The following is an 18,095-nucleotide window of genomic DNA, read 5'->3' as shown; positions in this document are numbered from 1 at the left end:
GTCAGACAAAGTTGTCATTGAGTATGTGAGCTCTCCCTCCTGCAGCTGAGGACCACAACACACAGAAGAGCAAATTGAGTTAATGAACTTGATCAGATACACACAATGACTCGTGCCTTCCTAGGTATTGTTGATTTTTTGGAGAGGCACTTAAAGATTATAATCTACAAAGATTGTAACATGACCACAGTCAGTGACTTGCAGCAAGTTGAGAAGCAAGGCTTCCTCTGGCTGGAGCAAGTAGTATCTACTTTCATTCTACTACTTCTTACTTTCATACTACTCTACATTCACCGAGGCCCTGCTGAAGAGTATTTGACCATATTTGACCACCAAACTGAGAAGAGCCATTAACATCCTGAATTAATGGACTTAGTGGTTTTCAAATGAGGTATTTTCATGATGGACATGGTGTGGATTCAGCAAAGTTTGCCCTTCAACAAATACAGCTTCAATTTCAAAGATTTGATTAGGCTTAATACCATTAGGGAACCATTACTGATTTTATGCTGTTGTTACTGCTTTAACTATCAGTTTCTGAACCAAAAATTGCAGACAGTTGGCTTGACCAAGAGTCAAGGTTTAGGAATGCAAAAGCAAATCCAAGGTACAGATGAGCTTCAGATGTGGACAGGCTTCACAAGGTTTAATAGGCTCTCCAGAGTTTGTCAGGTCACGGAGGCTTTTGGTGTGTGTGTGCCTGTGCGCGCGCACACGTTTGTTTCTTTGTGTTTTTTGTTTGTTTCAAACGCTGCTGGCCTAAGCCAGAGCTATCAGAATTCATACAAGCAGTTACTGCATGCAACAATTAAAAAAAACCCTCACAACAATCTTTTCTGTTTTATTGTATACCATTTACAAAAAAACAAAACAAATGAAAATTATCTTCTTAATAAGCAATCCTTGATCACCACCACGTGTTTCTAAAACAGCCAGATGTTCACAGTTTAAGAAGCCAAATAATACTACTACTTTTTTGTAAACATTAATGGTGAAAGAACAATAATAATGGTTTTAGTCAATCATCATTAGTACTTGAAAGTACAAATATAAATTAAATAAGACTCAAAAAACTTGTACAATAAAATCTGCTATAAACAAAGCTAATTAAAAAGAACTGCTCTCAACCTGTGTTGTGGGTTTCATCTTGTTTTAAAATTAAAGGCAGTATTTATTTTTCTGAAGCATCCAAATAAATGTTCATATCCAGATGTCCTTACAAAGAAACATGATCTTCATTCTTTCCTCATTTTTTAATCTGTTTATATTATATTTCACTTCTGATTGTCTTTTTCTTCCTTGGCAATCCTCTTTGTCACACCACTGAAATACTTCTCACGGAAAGAATTGTGTCCCCTGTACGGCATATATTGACCATCCAACAAGTAAGAATTCTGATCTTGATCCTGCATGGTATCAAAATGCAAGCATTAGATTTTTCGGTAGTGTGTTCAGCATGGATTGACATTGGTTTTCCTCCAGACTTTTTCAAACAATTACAAGCAAGAGTAAAGTTGTTGGGTTTTTTTACAATTCAATGGCAAACATTTATGTCACTAGATATTGATTAAAGAATTTCAAAAATAGAATGCTAAGGTTTTCATTAGGGTTAACAAGAACATATACATCCTACTGCAAAGCCTTAACATTTAACAGAAATGAAAATCCATATGCAATGGATTCTCATTTGACATTGATCAAATACCAGCTGTAAGCAGACAAGGGTTTTTTGTTGGTGGTTTCGGGTTTTTTTTGTGTACTCATTCAAATTTTCATCATTCTACTCTGTACAGCAAAACGATGCAAGTTGTCAGTACCAGACATTTGAAGTTTTAACAGCGCTGCATCACTGGAAATATCTCAGCTAACATCACCAGAATCCAACCCTTGCATGAATGAATGAGAGCACAGGTACTATGGCACACAGACTTTTATAAAGGAAAACATAAAAGTTAGTTTCCAGAAAAAATACTATCTGGAGAATTCAATCACTCAGAGGGTTCTGGAAGGCAGATACAAACAGAAAAGGAACGCAAATGACTAAAATGAGTTCCTACAGTTACTGAAGTGCAATCAGAGGATTTTTTTCTTGTGCAGTATTCACGTACTTCTGAAAGTTAAAGTTGACACAGTAAGTCCCTAGACATAATACCTATTTGACATCAGCCAAGAAAACAGTTTAGAAAATTGGCCCATTATATATAAAAAGGTTTAGTTCATCGTGTACTGTGGCTTTATACAATTAAGATACTTGTCAACTAATGTTATCAATACTGTAGATAAATAATACACCAAACTTTAATCTGAGTGCTAAAGAAAACCAATGGCAACTTTTAAAAACAGTTTTACACTTATGGTTGATGTCAGTTTATTATACTCAATAGCAAGATGGAACTGAGATAAGCAGCCTCACACAGAACAACTGAACTGTGCAAAGAGAAAATAAAACCAAGCATACAACAGAACTAAACCTCTATTCCATTAAATGTTTCTTCTCAATGCATCCTCATTGTTGTAATTTTTTTAAGCAATGCAGCAACACACAGACTGGTTCATTACTTAAGTTTTTAGTTCAGAGTTATTTGCTCATATTTGAAAATAACGTTACTGTGGAATGCTTTAGCAAAAGTAGTAGGAACACGGGAGTAGATTTAAGTCAATATTTTCATACTACAAAAGTATTACAATGCAAGGATGAACTGAATCCTAGTGGACAATCTCCCCCTTCGGCTATTTTGTAACCTTTCCAGGCTTTCACCTAGCAAGATCAACACCTCATCTTGCTTTGAATATCCTAATACGCATTCTAAGGAGTGAAACAAAAGGTTTTTCACCACAGTAAGATGTTTGCGTGCATGTACAAGTGCCCTCTTCTGGACACAACGAGATATTCCTATGAAGTAGTTCTCATCTGCTATCCTAGCAGATACCAGTAGCATGCTACTGGCTTAAATTAACTTGCTAAATGTTAAGTGCCATGTGGATATCTAACATGTAAAGCATGTACACCAGTAGCAGCAAGTTAGTTCTATTTAAATAGTGCTCTGTTGGAAAACAGCAGGAGAAAATGACCTCAGTAAACCCACTGCAGACACAGTACCATCTATTGTCTTTTGGACACCTGTGAGAGACTGCCATCTCCAAGACCATTCTCAGGCTGATAATCAACAGGCTTTTAACATGTCTATGGGGAAAAAAAAATACTATAGACAGAGAGGAAACAAGGAGGATTTAAGACATGCTCCTCTCACAGCCAGCCTGTACGCACTTCTCCGGGTCTCTTATACAGGACCACGCTGAGGAAAAGAGCGCTTATTCTTCCCCTGAACCTGCAGGTCAGAAATCCTTCTTTGACCTAAACATGTAATATACTTTTATACCTTTGGGATGTGTTTTAACGATAATTCTACATAATTTGCTTGTTTTGAGAAATGGATGGGATATTTGAACCTGAAGGATAATGATATATGAGTCAACAGTATTTTAACATGAAAAAAATTAATCCCCACAACCTCTAAGAGGTCACACATCTGTACAGCATTCATCTTGATTCTCTAAGTAACAAAATGCTGATTCAGGGTGAAGGGAGGGAGGAAGGAAGAAAGGAACTATCCCCCTCTACCCCCAAGCTAGTTAGGGCAAAGAGAGGATATGATATGTAAGAGAACAAACTTCAAGTTAAACACAGCTGTAAGAGGAGCATCTGCATTCATCAAATGGAAACAGGTTTGGTGCATCACTCCTGCATTACAACAGCAGAATCCATGTTGTAAATCCAGGCCTCATCAAAAGCTATGCAAATCATTGCTCACTAGATGAGAGAAGATCAGCAGTCAGGCATGGATTTCTTCGGAGAGCTTACAAAGGAAGCTCCTGGCCCACATCACAATAATTCCAGCTTAAGAGCTTCCATTCCCTACGTCTCCCCTGTACAGACATGACTGCCCAATAAAGATGGTAATTGCTTTAAAGAAAAACAACAGATTGGGAATTGCTTCTTAAAAAAGGGAAAAGAAAATAAGAAATTTTGAACTACCTGGAGATGCCACTCACTGTTGACATTTACTAGTCAAAACAGTTTTATGGGCAACATGAGAACTGATCAAAGTAAAAGGAATTCTTGGATTTCAGAGACTAATGATTTTCGAACAAATTCTAACTTAGGGTATTTTATGTCTACACAGGGAGATGAATGGGTACAATCTGAATGCTAGGGATAGGCTGCATTTAACTTTACAGGGATAAGAACTTGTCAAAAATAATCTTCATGAAACAATTTGTTGTGACTATTTGCACTAGAATGTGCCTGGGCATCAGGCATCAGCTCATTTCAGTAAGGAAGCCAGTCAAACATCCTCAGTTAAGCTCTATCTTGAGTAGCATAAATTCGTAGAATATGCACTCTAAATATCTGACAGGAATGTTCTTCAGTAAGAGAAGCTCGATTATGGAGGGTGGCAGTGGCAGTGTCAACTCTCCCTCAAGTGCATTAACTGTCCAGTGCAGTTAATATGGATGTTTTTTCCTCTCTCTTGCTTTTTTTAAAAAGAAGTTTAAATTCAGGGAATGGAGTTGAACCACATTGTTTTGAGGGAGACAGTGTCTATCCTCCTCTTAACATGACACACTGGGAAAGGAATAAGGAGTACTGCTTGCGATACACGGCTGCACCTAGGGAGGAGTAGCTTTTTTCACTTATTTCCTTTGAAACCACTGTAGATAGTTTTCAAGGCATAAAGTTTGTAATTGGTTTTTCAACATAAAACAGTGAGACTTCCCAAGAAATCACTTCCAAGACTGATCAGCAATGATCAGCCTACTTGGCACTAAGTCAGCTCTTTCCCCAGTCTGCCAGCTCTACCGAGAAAACAAAGACTTCTTCCTTTATTTGTAAAAGTCAGAACTGAAGATGTTCGTTAATCCCTGGTAATTCTTTATCATCATCCTTGGTTCTCACTTTGAATAATTTAAGTTCTCAAAACAGCAGACTAATTGCAAACAACAGTTATCACATAAAACTCTTGCTCTGAAATGTTTTACAATGACTTCTGTGACAACTGAAAACCAACAAAGCTCTTGTCAAAGTCCATGCTACCAAACTGCTTTTAGCTAATTTGAGTTTTCAACTCAACACTTACTTGTTCGAAAGACAACACTAAAAAAGGCGTTAGAGATCTCCAATAAATAATGAAAGAGGTGGAAGAAAGAGGAGGAAGCTTAAAGATAACAAGAAAGCTTTGTTTTTCTTTAAATCTTGGCAAATATTAAGTGATATTCTAAAGGTTTTTATTAATCTAGCGTGCCTCAGTTCAGCTGCTGGGTAATTACCCACATTCAGTTTTTGTTTAAAAAAAACTTCCTAGCCTTATCACAGCTTCCTACCACTCTACATCTGGTGCTGGACAGTAGCTATAGAAACCACTTGTACTAATGTTATATAGCTATAAACAACACTGAGCAGTTTCCAAATCAGGGTCAACAGGGTCATGTCCAGGAACAGACACTGCTAAATTCAGTAGGAAAAAATCTACACCAGTAATGACTCTGGAGTGACCGTGTGACGTGGAAATGCTGGACCCATTCAGCACGGCAGATTTGTATGGATGATGCTCCAGAGTCCTTTCATGGGCAGTCATATGCTCAGAGTTTGTCCTTCAATAAAGTCTTCTGTTTCATTTTGCTACATAATTTCCAGGTGCCTCTCTTAGCCCTTGTCAATTACAGATGTATCCTCCAATATTTTTTTTTAAGAAGTCCTGATTAGAAACTTCAGAACCAGGTAGCATTTACCAGCCAAATAGATAGCATATACTTCTGTAAGACAGCCAGCAGAGGAATGAAACAAGTAATTCAGCAATAGCTGAAATAATTCAGCATGGGGAAATCAACAAGCCTCAGAAAACAGAAAGCTAGACATACTGTTGTGAAGAAAGGGAACACCAAACAACCCTACAGTTAAACACTAAGTCCACTCCTTCTGAAAACAGTTGGTTGATCACCAGATACAGATTCCCAATAAACCTTGTGGTACTAATGCTTTAAGGTTTTATACTCCAATTTTTTTACTGATTAACCACTTACCAGTTATTTGACATTTAAATTAAAAAAATAATGATGACAATTCAGATATAGGTGGCACAGACTGAGACCTTTCAGCCTTACATAACTGTATTTTTTAAGGCTTTGGAAAAATAAACTGGCACAATGGAAGGTACATTTTCACTTGATTTGGGCTGGAAGAATTGGTTCAAACCTCCTCTGACGTAAAGCAGAAGACTGAACTCCTACTAGATCACATTCGACAGACACGAATCTACTCAGCCAACAGCTTCTCATTGTTCCACTACCACTGTGTTTCAGTTCTTACATATGAATGCCTACAGTCTTTGTAGAGCTGAACTGGTGTTTTTACTGCTTAAAAAAACCCTCCCTTCACAGTTCAATGAGGGTAGACTCACACACAGTCCTGCCTGCTATAGTATCAATTAGAAAGTTTTATTTCAGGTTTAGAGAGGTACTGGGGAGATCTGTACCCATTTAATACCAGAATAAGGGACACTAATGTCCATAGAAAAAGGTAATACGTCAGGCTAGTAAGCTCTTACCTCGTATCACTTCTGTTTTGTTCCTCTCCCATTCCACACTCCTGTTCTTCACTTCTCTATTTCTTCTGCCTTCAGAGTTTTAGAAGGCTAGAAGTCACTAGCTGGCTACTGTTAGCTGCCCTCTACAACAACTGCCTTCATTCACTTTTATTATCATCACTATAATTTAAGACTGGGGAGGAAGGGAGTTACTAATGACCATCGTGGCTGTCCAAAAAAAGCCTTAAATGTTAAAAAACAAACAACTCTTTTGCTCATATTGTGCACATGCTGGAAAAGTCTATTCATATCAACACTGTGTTCCATAAGAAATCTTTTCCAGTTGGCACGATTTCATCGTAAACTTAAATAGAACAGACTGGATGCTTACGAGACAGTGAGTTATATACCACCTTTTGTGATGTTTTTAATGCAACATTTATGATCCTCATGCTTATGATTAATTATGATAGATAAATACTTCAACTAGACATATTCACTTTTTACATTCACTTTGGTCTCCTTTATATTACAAGCACAATCAAATTGCACCACCGATTTCACATTCAGTTAACTGACTGACTGCATCTCCAGTTAAGAGTTTAGAGTGTTAATAGTGAAATCAAATTTGCTGTGAAATCTGCAATTCATTATTGGTGGCAAACACTGGGGCAACCGAGGGACTGCATAATGACACTACATGATTTGTAAAACTTTTTAGCCACTTGCGAGTACTACACTAAGCTGAATTAAAAGGCATTTGTGAGTGCCTGTTACAAACCAGTTTAGTAAAGCAGACAGGAACTGTCTGGAAACATAAATGCTTGCATATTCATAAAAAAATCACTCCTTAATTTAGGAAAAAGAAAAACGGCCAAAGCTCCAACTATTGAATTTTATGATCATATCTGGCGAGTCAGAAGTATCGAATTTGAAGATTGTTCAGGATATTAGGACAGGAAAAAACATGTCCCAGGTAAGGGACACTGGGGTGGGGAAATCTTAGATATTTAGACACCAAACCACAAGACCCTCAACCAAGCAGGCACTAGCTAAGGAGTCAATATGTACTTTGTTATTTGGACAAGTTTTGCATCGTCAGAAACAGTACATAGGTTCTGGTATCTTTAAATTATCTAAAAGACATCTGGAGTCCTGAGTGTAAGCACCTGCACAGTTTTATCTAAGCAGTAAGCCTACCAACTATACTCAGGTGCTCAGAGCTGAGCATTTCCAGACATTAACCTGTCAAAGCGTGTACTGAAGAACAGGTGATGCACAAAACAAGAATAACAAATTATGAAAGTCTATTTGCAGAAGAGTGGGTATATTTTTTAAATTAGAACATGTTACCCTACAGCACTGGCAGTAATAAAATTCTTGCAGAAAATCTTCATGAACACCCTGAGACATACACGTCAAAAACTTTCATAATTTACCCTCTTGGTTCACTACTGGTGAAGTTGGTGAAGTTGGCAGCTCTGACACTGGAACTCTACATACAGTGTTTTAAAAAAATTCAGGTGTTGCTTTAAAATCTCAGTCATCATCAGCATTATGAATGCAGTACTGAAACCCTGCTGTGTTACTAGTGCAAGCAGCATGCAGACACAGCAGTCTGGCTGTGTCTCCTGTCATTTAAAATAGCTCTTCCAACTGCCAAGGAATGTACTAAAAATACTTGCTCACCGTTTGCATGTGTTTCCATTGAGAATTTGCTTCACCTTTGTTTAGCATCTCTTTTAACAGTATGAGGTGAGAGAAGCAACAAGAATGGAAAGGAGACCTGAATATAATATTCCCTGGTCTCAGTGCCTCAGGAGAGGCACTTAGTGTGTCCCAAAACAAAAAAAAGCCAATGTGCTTCACTGTACTTATGTCACAACTATAATATTATTTCAAAAGCTAAAAAAGTACCACTCTAAAAATGAAGTAATAGAATTGAATATGGTTTACCTGTACTGCAAGACCCACAAAGGTGTTCAGTATTTACTTGGGCATCAGATTACACTTTGGAATCAATGGGAATTTAGGCATCTAGGCATCTCTGCGATGGGATTCACAGAGTTCAGTTTTCCAAGAAAAGCACATGCAACTTTCACAAGTAACCATAAGTTCAAAGATCTCTTTCACACTATTAAGTGGCTTGCTCAGGATGAAAAGTTTATCAAAAACTGAGGAGAAAAAGGAAAAGAACAAAAACAGAACGGTCCCTTAAATCACTACCCAATTTATTTTAAAGAAATGTGTGGCAATTTTACAAAAGCTCTACCTCTCATCATAAAACAACTCAAGTGTGATAGAAATAAGGATCAAATGCTGAATAGCACAAACTTTTCATGAATGCAACAGCTACTATTTTACACAATATAATCAAGAATTCAAGCTTACCTTGAATTCTTTCACCTTTTCCATGGTTATCAGGCGCCTTGATGTGTGGCTGGAAAGCATCTGCTCACAGTTGCTAATAAGTTTCAGGCACGGGTGGCGCGGAATGATCTCTTCTGTATATCTGGAAGAAATAAACATTCATAGAGCTGTAAGCTCATGAACTGGAACACTTGCATTTGAAACAAAATTCATACAGATTCTTCACAAAATGGCTTACACTAGAAAGCTGCTATGCATTTTAACCTGATTAAAGAAATCGGGTATTGGTGCTCCAGAGTTTTCACATCGTATACCAATCATCTTGTGACATTAAAAGTGTAGAATAAATTAAAACCTCACAGTAAGGAGACAAACACACACATTTTCTACATATATTTACATTATGTTAATGTATGCACACAGGCCTGCCTGCATCATTTCAAGTAGGAAATATCTCAGCCAGTCAGGAGTAATAACTTATCCAGTCAGGAGCTGTGATTTTAAAAACGTATTCCACAATCAACATATATAAAGTTGCAGGAACAAGAGACTTAATTCTGGCTGCCTAAAAGGAGACCACTACACTTCAATTCCAAATCATATTAAACCAGCTCTTATTAGACAGTGACATTCCTGGATGTCAGAATTTGATGCTACAAATGTATCACATTGTAATTACTTTTTTAAAGGGAAGAAAAAAAATCCATTATCTTTTAACGTCAGATGGTACCAACACTGGCTTGCAATTACATCCTGTCTATAGAAGCAAGCAGTTACAGTGTTTTAAATGCCCCCATCTCATAAGCATACTATTTTCTACAGGAACAGCTTTCTCTAGATTGCTTTCAATCGTTCTGTTTCTCCAAATGCTGAAAGAGGAATTTAAGGATTTAAGAGCTTTGCATGGAACTAGAGGAGCAAGAAGTATTGACCTAGCTAATAAGATAAATATGAGATCAGACATCTGTCCTATATACTGAAATACAGATCAGCCATTTAGTCTTAGTTTTTGTAATAAGCTTTCCTGTAATAGTTACTACAACATAATACAGAAAATGGTATATGGTATTGTCAGTGACTATTATTTCATATAAAATGCTTGCTCTCATGATTCCCCAATGCTTAGGGGTCAACAGAAGTCAGACACTAAAAAGCAGAACAAAACAACTTTCACACCTATCACTTGAACTTAAAAGATACAGAGGAGGAGTTTCATATTTTTCCTGTACAGAAGTGGATTTTCTGAATGCACTTTACAAAGTAAATATATTGTCCTACGAGAAAGAGAAGTCAAATCCAACACAACTCAAAATAAGATCCATCTAGGTGCTGATGGAAATCTTGACATTTCTTAAAGATAACAGGGAGCTGTTAAACACATAAGACAATTCCAATACAGACTTGTAAATAGGAAAACACCCAAACAGTACTGCCTCTTTGCATTGTTCCAAAACTTCCAGATCACAAAACAACATTTCAGTCACTTCTCATGTGTGAAATCAAGTCACCACTTCTGCTAGGTGAAGTCAGAACATGCTTTTGACAAAGGAGAATCAAATTAATTCTCAGTTGTTCTTTTCTATTACACAAGACTTTTGATGCATCTAGTACCGTCAAACTGCCTGTCTCTCTTACAAAGGTAGGCACTCTGCCACAACACCTTAAAAGTTTCTCTTCATAACCATATAAAAGCCTGACTGCAAAGGAATTGAAAGAATTCAGACTCAACAATTATTTCAATGTCAGATTGAAAGAGTAAACTTTGGAATAAGATGCTATCTTGCAGAGGGAGAGATCATTATCACTTTGTTAAAAAGCCTTGTCTGTTAGCATTAATGCATGTATTTCTACATTCTTTCAGGTAAAACTCAGAACATTACCAAATAAGAAATACAGTAGCAGTGTTTTTAACAGACATCCATTTTAATCTAGTTTTGTTTTTAATTGAAGGAAATACACAAGGATCTCAAATAACACATGAACCTGATAGCAGGTGTTTCCAAGGATATTTGATAGCACAACATATTAGTAGACAGTATCTTATCTTCCCCCTACGTACTTGCTTTAATGTTTGTTCCTGTGTTCATCATTACAGCTGAAAATAGTGACTACACTAATATTCTGTGCTAATATAGTGACTTCAGTATTTCGACCTTCATTGCATAAAGTCAATTCATAGTAGTATGTACAAATTTACTTTTTAAGATGCAACCCAACTAGAGCTTAAGAGAGCTGACCTCCCCAAAACAGCAACTAAAGTAGAACCAGAATATGCAGTTCACAGTTATCTAATACTGCCATCCTGAGGAAGCACGCTCTCACTAATGTTCAATGAGCAGACAAAAAGCTCTGATACCTTGACAAACAGAATAAACCCAGTAATTCCAAACAGAATTTATTGACAGGGAAAGCTAAGAATTCACAACCACACACGGTCTGTCAGGGTTAAGCATGTATAGACAGACATTTTGAACAATTAGAATCATAGAATAGTTTGGGTTGGAAGGGACCTTTACAGGTCATCTAGTCCAACCCCCCTGCAATGAGCAGGGACATCTGCAACTAGATCAGGTTGCTCAGAGCCCCATCCAACCTAACCCTGAATGTTTCCAGGGATGGGGCCTCCACTACCTCTCTGGGCATCCTGTTCCAGTGCCTCACCACCCTCATTGTAAAAAATTTCTTTCTTAAATCCAGTCTACATCTGCCCTCCCTTAGTTTAAAACCATTGCTCCTTGTCCTGTCACAACAGGCATTGCCATCTTTCCTACAGGCCCCCTTTAAGTACTGGAAGGCTGCTGTAAGGCGTCCCCGCAGCCTTCTCTTCTCCAGGCTGAACAACCCCAACTCTCTCAGCCTGTCCTCGTAGGAGAGGTGCTCCAGCCCTAGGATCATTTTCGTGGACCTCCTCTGGACCCGCTCCAGCAGGTCCATGTCCTTCTTGTGCTGAGGGCTCCAGAGCTGGATGCAGTGCTCCAGGTGAGGTCTCACCAGAGCAGAGTAGAGGGGCAGAATCACCTTCCTTGACCTGCTGGCCACGCTTCTTTTGATGCAGCCCAGGATACGGTTGGCATTCTGGGCTGCCAGTGCACATCGTTGGCTCATGTCCAGCTTTTCGTCCATCAGTACCCCCAACTCCTTTTCCGCAGGGCTGCTCTTGATCACATCATCCCCCAGCCTGTATTGATACCAGGGGTTGCCCTGACCCAGGTGTAGGACCCTGCACTTGGCCTTGTTGAACCTCAGGAGGTTCACATAGGCCCACTTCTCCAGCTTGTCCAGGTCCCTCTGGATGACATCCTGCCCTTCTGGTGTGTCAACTGCAGCACTCAGCTTGCTGTCATCTGCAAACTTGCTGAGGGTGCACTCGATCTCGCTGTCAATGTCATTGATGAAAATACTGAACAGCACTGGTCCCAGTACAAACCCCTCTCATCACTGGTCTCCATCTGGACATTGAGACGTTGACCGCTACCCTCTGGATACGACGATCCAACCAATTCCTTATCCACTGAACAGTCCACCCATCAAGTCCGTATCTCTCCAATTTAGAGAGAAGGATGTTGTGGGGGACCTTGTCAAAGGCTTTACAGAAGTCCAGAGAGATTACATCCAATTAGCTGTAATACTGTTAATGGCATTCATTGTTTTGTTTGTGAATAGTCTTACAAGAAAAAAAAAAAAAAGCCTAAGATACCAATTCTATCATTAAAAATAAAAAATGCAAGATACTAAGTGCACTCTTCTGTTACAGAAGCATGTAACAGAAATGGCTCCTTTTGATTTCCAAATTTTCAAAACAGCATGTGACAATTAAATGTAGGACTGTCACAAGCCATTTCCATGGTGACACCAGGGACGACAACCACTTTATATATGAGTATACTTTGACTGTACATAGAAACATAGGACATTGTAGAAGCTACCTTCAGATCACATCTACCTCTGGAAGATACTTAAACAGCTGCTGTACATCAACTCCTCGCTTTACTATGAAAGTGTTGGGGGGGGGGAACCCCAACCAAAAAAAAAACCCCTCAAAACCTTATCTAAGAGATGCTGAAGTAAGGTATACAAACAGATGTCTTTCCTTTTAAACCCAGTTCTAATCCCAGGCTGCACTACTGAGCATACATCATCCTGCAGTCTCTGCTGGCCTCTCTCGTCCTCAACAGGGCTGCTCCCCTACTCTTCCTGCCTCTCACTGCCATCTCTTGGTCACTTGACTTTTGATTTCTCAGAAGCAAGCTAAATTAGTAGTGCCAAACCCCAAAGAGCCAAGAATGTTCTCTTACAGGACCTTGTCATGCCCCTCTATCAACTACTCTAGTAGAAACACATATTAATAAGAGCCTTGCTAGTATCTTAGAAATCTATCTGCACCTTGAAAGTCTAATTTTCTAAGCTTAAACCTCAACCCACTGGACATGCATTTGCAAGGACATGTGAAAGCTTTTTTCATTTTGGTAATAGTCAGGAATTATCTCCATCCAAAAACCTTATTTCAAAATCTGCTTTCCCTCATATGAAGTTTTAAAATATGAAATCTGAGCATTAGTCTTAAGTGCTAGTACTATGGAAGTTCCAGCTGTACTACGCCCCAAAAGAAAGCACAGTGAGAACGTAGCATCCGTTCTGACATACTACATACCCGAAATCAAGAATACATACTCAGGCCTGTATATCGGCAGCCAGTAAACTAATCTTCCTCCCATCACCAGATATTCTGCCGCAAACTTCAACAGGTCAAAAAAGATGTCGCTTAGATGATAATTGGATGAAACGAAGATGTGATTTTCTGTGCTAAACAAATAATTTACAAGTGTAAACATAAAAGCACAGATAAAACCTGCATTTTTAATTACAAAAAGAAAAAGAAACAAAAAACTAAACAAAAACCCCAAACCACAAAATAGCAGTATCCGAGATTTGCAAAACTACCTAGGACAATCCAGGAGTACCACTTCTACTGTGAGGAATGTGACTTCCCAAATTCCCCTACTGGTTCTTTAGACTATCATCTTTAGTACTTGTGGAAGTCAAAGAATCACAAGCATGTTGGGAATAGTTATTTTGCACAGCATCTTTCTGAAGGGAAATTTAGAGTAAAAGGCAGAAGACAAGGAAGGCCGGGCAGTGGAGAAGCCATGTGTTATCTCTGAAGTGAAAGGAGCAGTGGAAATCCAAGAGGGAAGGTTACAGTAAAATAGAGGCATTCCATTCTAGACTGATTTTGCAGCTTTCAGGGACTGAAGAGAACTTTCTCAGAATAGGAAACAAGGTAATGGTGGCTCACAGAGATGAGAAATAGGATTTGAAATCTGAACACATGCAAATGATAAGCAGGGAGAACAAAAACAAGAGGATTTCAGGAAGTGACATGCTAGTTCTGCAAACAGAACAAAAAGGGCTTTTCTTCTTTAATTATTATTACTGTTTTACTATTATTTTTTTTTTAACTGCTGACAGCCAACCAAGAAATAACAAAGATTCTAAAACTGTGACTGGGTTTCCATTGACATTTATATTCTCCAACAGACAATACAGCTTACCTACCTTCTTTCAGCTGACTTAACTGTTTCCTTTTGTGAACCCGTTCTGCGAGTAGCTTCTCTGATACCATATGGTGCTATACAAAGCAAACACATGATGCAGAGATGTGAACCTCACCCTTTGCCCAAATAACATACAATTGTATTATACATACACAACAGCACACAAACTGTGGCTTATACGAAGTTAAAAAAAAGAAAAGCTTTTACAAAGTAAAAGTCGGTAAGGGTAATTTCTTCAAGACCTAGTAAAAGTTTCTCCAAAAGGTTACTATAAAACTGTTTCAAAGAAAGCCCTTCAGCTGTAAGAGGCTTCTAGCAGCCTAGATGTTTGCTACACTACAAAGGGACAATGCTTTTCTGTTTTGTTCATTAAAAGATATTCCTTACATTTCCAACACGTGACAAATAATCCCATCCTCTTCTGTTTGACAGACACAAACACATCTCCCCTGTAGCACTTAGCTAACCTTTTTCAAAATGAAATTGTGTATATTGAAATTTCTTGCCAACACATTACACAAATGGTAATTCTCACACAGGCAGAGAAGAAGAGCCAGAGATGGCTTTTTCTCATAATTTTTTGCACATTTCTAATAGTATAACATACTTATTTCATGTTCAACACATGTGTTTTTGCGAGACTTGTTTCAGCATCACGGAAGCACCAATATCACCATTTTGTAATTGCAGAAGTTGTGACACAATTTGTAAACTCAGTTCTAAGTCATATTACTATTCTACATTGTCTTACTGCCAAACAGGCCAAATAAAAATTAGTAGGCAACCCACAAAGTCCCACTCCCTATTCCTAATTAATATGAATATGTCATCGTAAGAGCCAGCATTAGAGATCAGAAATTGCTGTATCAAGGTCTTTTATTTATTCCCTTAGCCTCTACTCCCTCTCATGCATGACAAATGGTGTTAAGTACAAAGGTTTCTAAAAAAGCGGAGGATCATTTCAAACTGCTAGTGCTTCTAGTAGTTAAGTGTATCAGAAAAGCATTAAAATTTCTCTTTGGAAGCATTCCAATAAGCACTTAACGTAAGTCTCCAGAAGTCCATCAAAGCTACACGGCAGACTCCAGTGTGTTGCAGATCAAGTCCTAACAGCAGCATGGACCATTCTGATAAGAAGTCTCCATACATCAATAAAGTTATACCTTTACTGAATGAGACTTCTTCAAAGGATGATTTTCGGCCATATTCATTTCTACTGGCGAACATAATATTCTCTCCATGGAAGAAAGTGTTATAGCCAGCTTTGTTACGTATTTATAACTATCCTTAAAATAAATGCAGAGATGTCAAATGCAGATCCAATTTCCACAGTGCTGCTCTCAACAGTCATCTTTTGTAATATGGAAACTGCAGATCTGAGTGCTCATCAAGACATTAAATCAAGGTACATATGCATAGACATAGGCAATAATCTTTTAGTCATTGTTATAAGGCAACAAAAAGCATTAACAAACTTACGATCTGTGATAATTGCATCAAACAGCATCCCTTTTCGCCATATTGGTCTTGAAGAATCAGAAACTAGCGCATCAAGGTAATATTTCTCTAAACCATACTGTCGGAGATTAGCTCTGATATTTTCATCTGGCCCTCTCCATTTCTGGTTCTTTCTGCTTGCCTTGCCTGGGGGGCAGGGCGTGGAATGGAAAAAAAAGCATACTCAACAACAAATTATTTTATAGGAAAAGATTTCATATACTCTATCATTTATTTTAAAGGAAAAGAATTAAATGCCACATACAAAACCAGAGTTTATCTCCTGCCTTATTCTACTCACTGTCACAAGTATTTGCGATAAACTTCACAAGTAGCAAGGAATAATGAAAACACATGAGAAAAGTGCTGCTGCACCATCTGCATAGGGTGTCACAAAACACACTTATAAAAATGTTGGTTTGTAAGATGTTCTCACTATCCATCAGTCATAATCCTGTCCAATAAGCCAGATATAATTTGCACTGCAGTTTTTCGGAGAAGTAAGGATGGGATTAGACTTCCTGGGTTAGGTTATGAGAAGCTTCCTACGTCACAGGCTAAAAAAGCACACAGCTGTTGTAATTATTATTCAGAACTTTGTTTTGGTTTTCATTATTCCTTTTATTAAATATTTCCTGCTTAAAAAAATAAGATAATAGCTTAGCTAGGATACATGTAAATCGATCAATAAAAATAAGCATGACCAAATAAATCCTGTGAAGATTAATGTTGCTTTAAAATCCACTAAGTATCATCTGCTACCATCAGTATTCTTAAATTCCAGAGAGTAAGATTTCAGTGGCTTAGAAATATGTAACATACCTAATCCATGGATTGTGTTGTAATCTATATCAGTACCACACACATATGCTCCAAAGTGTGCTGAGGAGATCAGAAGGCCACCTATAAAGGGGAAAACAGGGGAAAAGTATAAACTGTCATAAATATGTTATCTGTGTTAGGATTTTTTGCTCAGGAACTTCAGGATTTTACACCAGTAGCACACTAGACCCAAAGCTAGACCCAAGAAAAAGAAAGAAAGAAAGGAAAAAAAGAATTAAAACTACCAACCAATTAGAATTACTACGCAACTATAATCAGAGCTAATAACACTAAGCCCCTCGTCTGCTATACCTGATTCCTTATCTTGCTATGCCCTATGTCACTCCTTATCTCTGGAGGCTGTTCTTAGGAGTTTGTTTATGGTTTTCTGTATTTCAAGGCAGTAAGATCCTTTAATCATTACATGAAACAAAACTTTTAATTCTACTTTGCAAGCAGCAGAATTTCAAATTGTTGGCAAACAATTTGAAAAATCATCACCAAACGAATAGCAATTCTACCATGTCTGTTCTCAAAGTCAGTCTCCTTAATTCTGACTAAAATCAAACTTGTTGTATAATGTGGCCATTCCCTGAGTAAGAAGCAATGGTCAAGAACCTTGTAAATGTAAATAACTCCAATGTAAACAGCAATATCAAAAAAGTTTCTATAATTGTTTTGCAGTGTGAAAGCTATATACAGATGCATTTTTTCTGTGACTACGCCACCTATTTCGTCAGTACACTTATTAGCGTACTCATCCTGCAATAAAACTCATTTTTTAATCACTATTATGATCTGCTTTCCTAATTAAAAAAAAAAAAAACCTACCAAAAAAGCGTGTGTGATTTCCCCTTGAAACTGGGCAATGGTTGAATAGCCCACAGAAAAGAGCAAATGACATTATCTCTTTAACAGCTTCCAAATGAAAAAAAGGATGGACAGCAGAAGATTACCAAAGAGCTGTGTTGTCGAGTTGTTAATAAGGAGGTATGTACCTAACAGAATGGTTTAAAACAGAACAGTGACTGAGAACAAGGCTGTGAACCCCACACTACTGATGTCAACTGCTTATGGATACAAACAGTCCTACTAAAATAAAGGGGACAATTGCTGCAGGACAAAGAGTTGACCAGCACAGGGAACAACACGCAAGCTGGCTGTGCAGGTGACGCCAGTTCTCCCATTCACCGGCAGCATGGAGAGGAGCATCTCAGGGGGCTGCACTGCCCCGCGCCACCCACTCAGCACCAACAAATCCTAACAC

General features: G+C 38.1%; 1 protein-coding gene across 6 annotated transcripts in view; it reads right to left on the bottom strand.

Moving 5' to 3' along the window:
* Window positions 1-808: 808 nt before the first annotated feature.
* TRMT11 (tRNA methyltransferase 11 homolog) overlaps window positions 809-18,095 on the bottom strand; it is a 30,191-nt gene continuing 12,904 nt past the window's right edge. For 3 of the 6 annotated variants that reach the window (XM_072855793.1, XM_072855795.1, XM_072855796.1), the window contains 6 exons: window positions 16,829-16,909; window positions 15,989-16,153; window positions 14,511-14,583; window positions 13,626-13,757; window positions 8,976-9,096; window positions 809-1,406 (listed from right to left, as the gene is read on the bottom strand). In XM_072855793.1, the coding sequence (XP_072711894.1) occupies window positions 1,275-1,406; window positions 8,976-9,096; window positions 13,626-13,757; window positions 14,511-14,583; window positions 15,989-16,153; window positions 16,829-16,909 (704 nt within the window). In that variant the 3' untranslated portion in view covers window positions 809-1,274. Of the gene's footprint in view, window positions 1,407-7,975; window positions 8,759-8,975; window positions 9,097-13,605; window positions 13,758-14,510; window positions 14,584-15,988; window positions 16,154-16,828; window positions 16,910-18,095 lie in introns of those variants that run through there. The other 3 variants (XR_012041469.1, XR_012041470.1, XM_072855794.1) reach the window with 3 other exon arrangements.

This window comes from Ciconia boyciana, chromosome 3 (assembly GCF_034638445.1).
Source record: "Ciconia boyciana chromosome 3, ASM3463844v1, whole genome shotgun sequence".
Classification (NCBI taxonomy): domain Eukaryota; kingdom Metazoa; phylum Chordata; class Aves; order Ciconiiformes; family Ciconiidae; genus Ciconia; species Ciconia boyciana.
The sequence above is the reverse complement of the archived record's forward strand: the minus strand, read 5'-3'. Positions and strand labels throughout refer to the sequence as shown.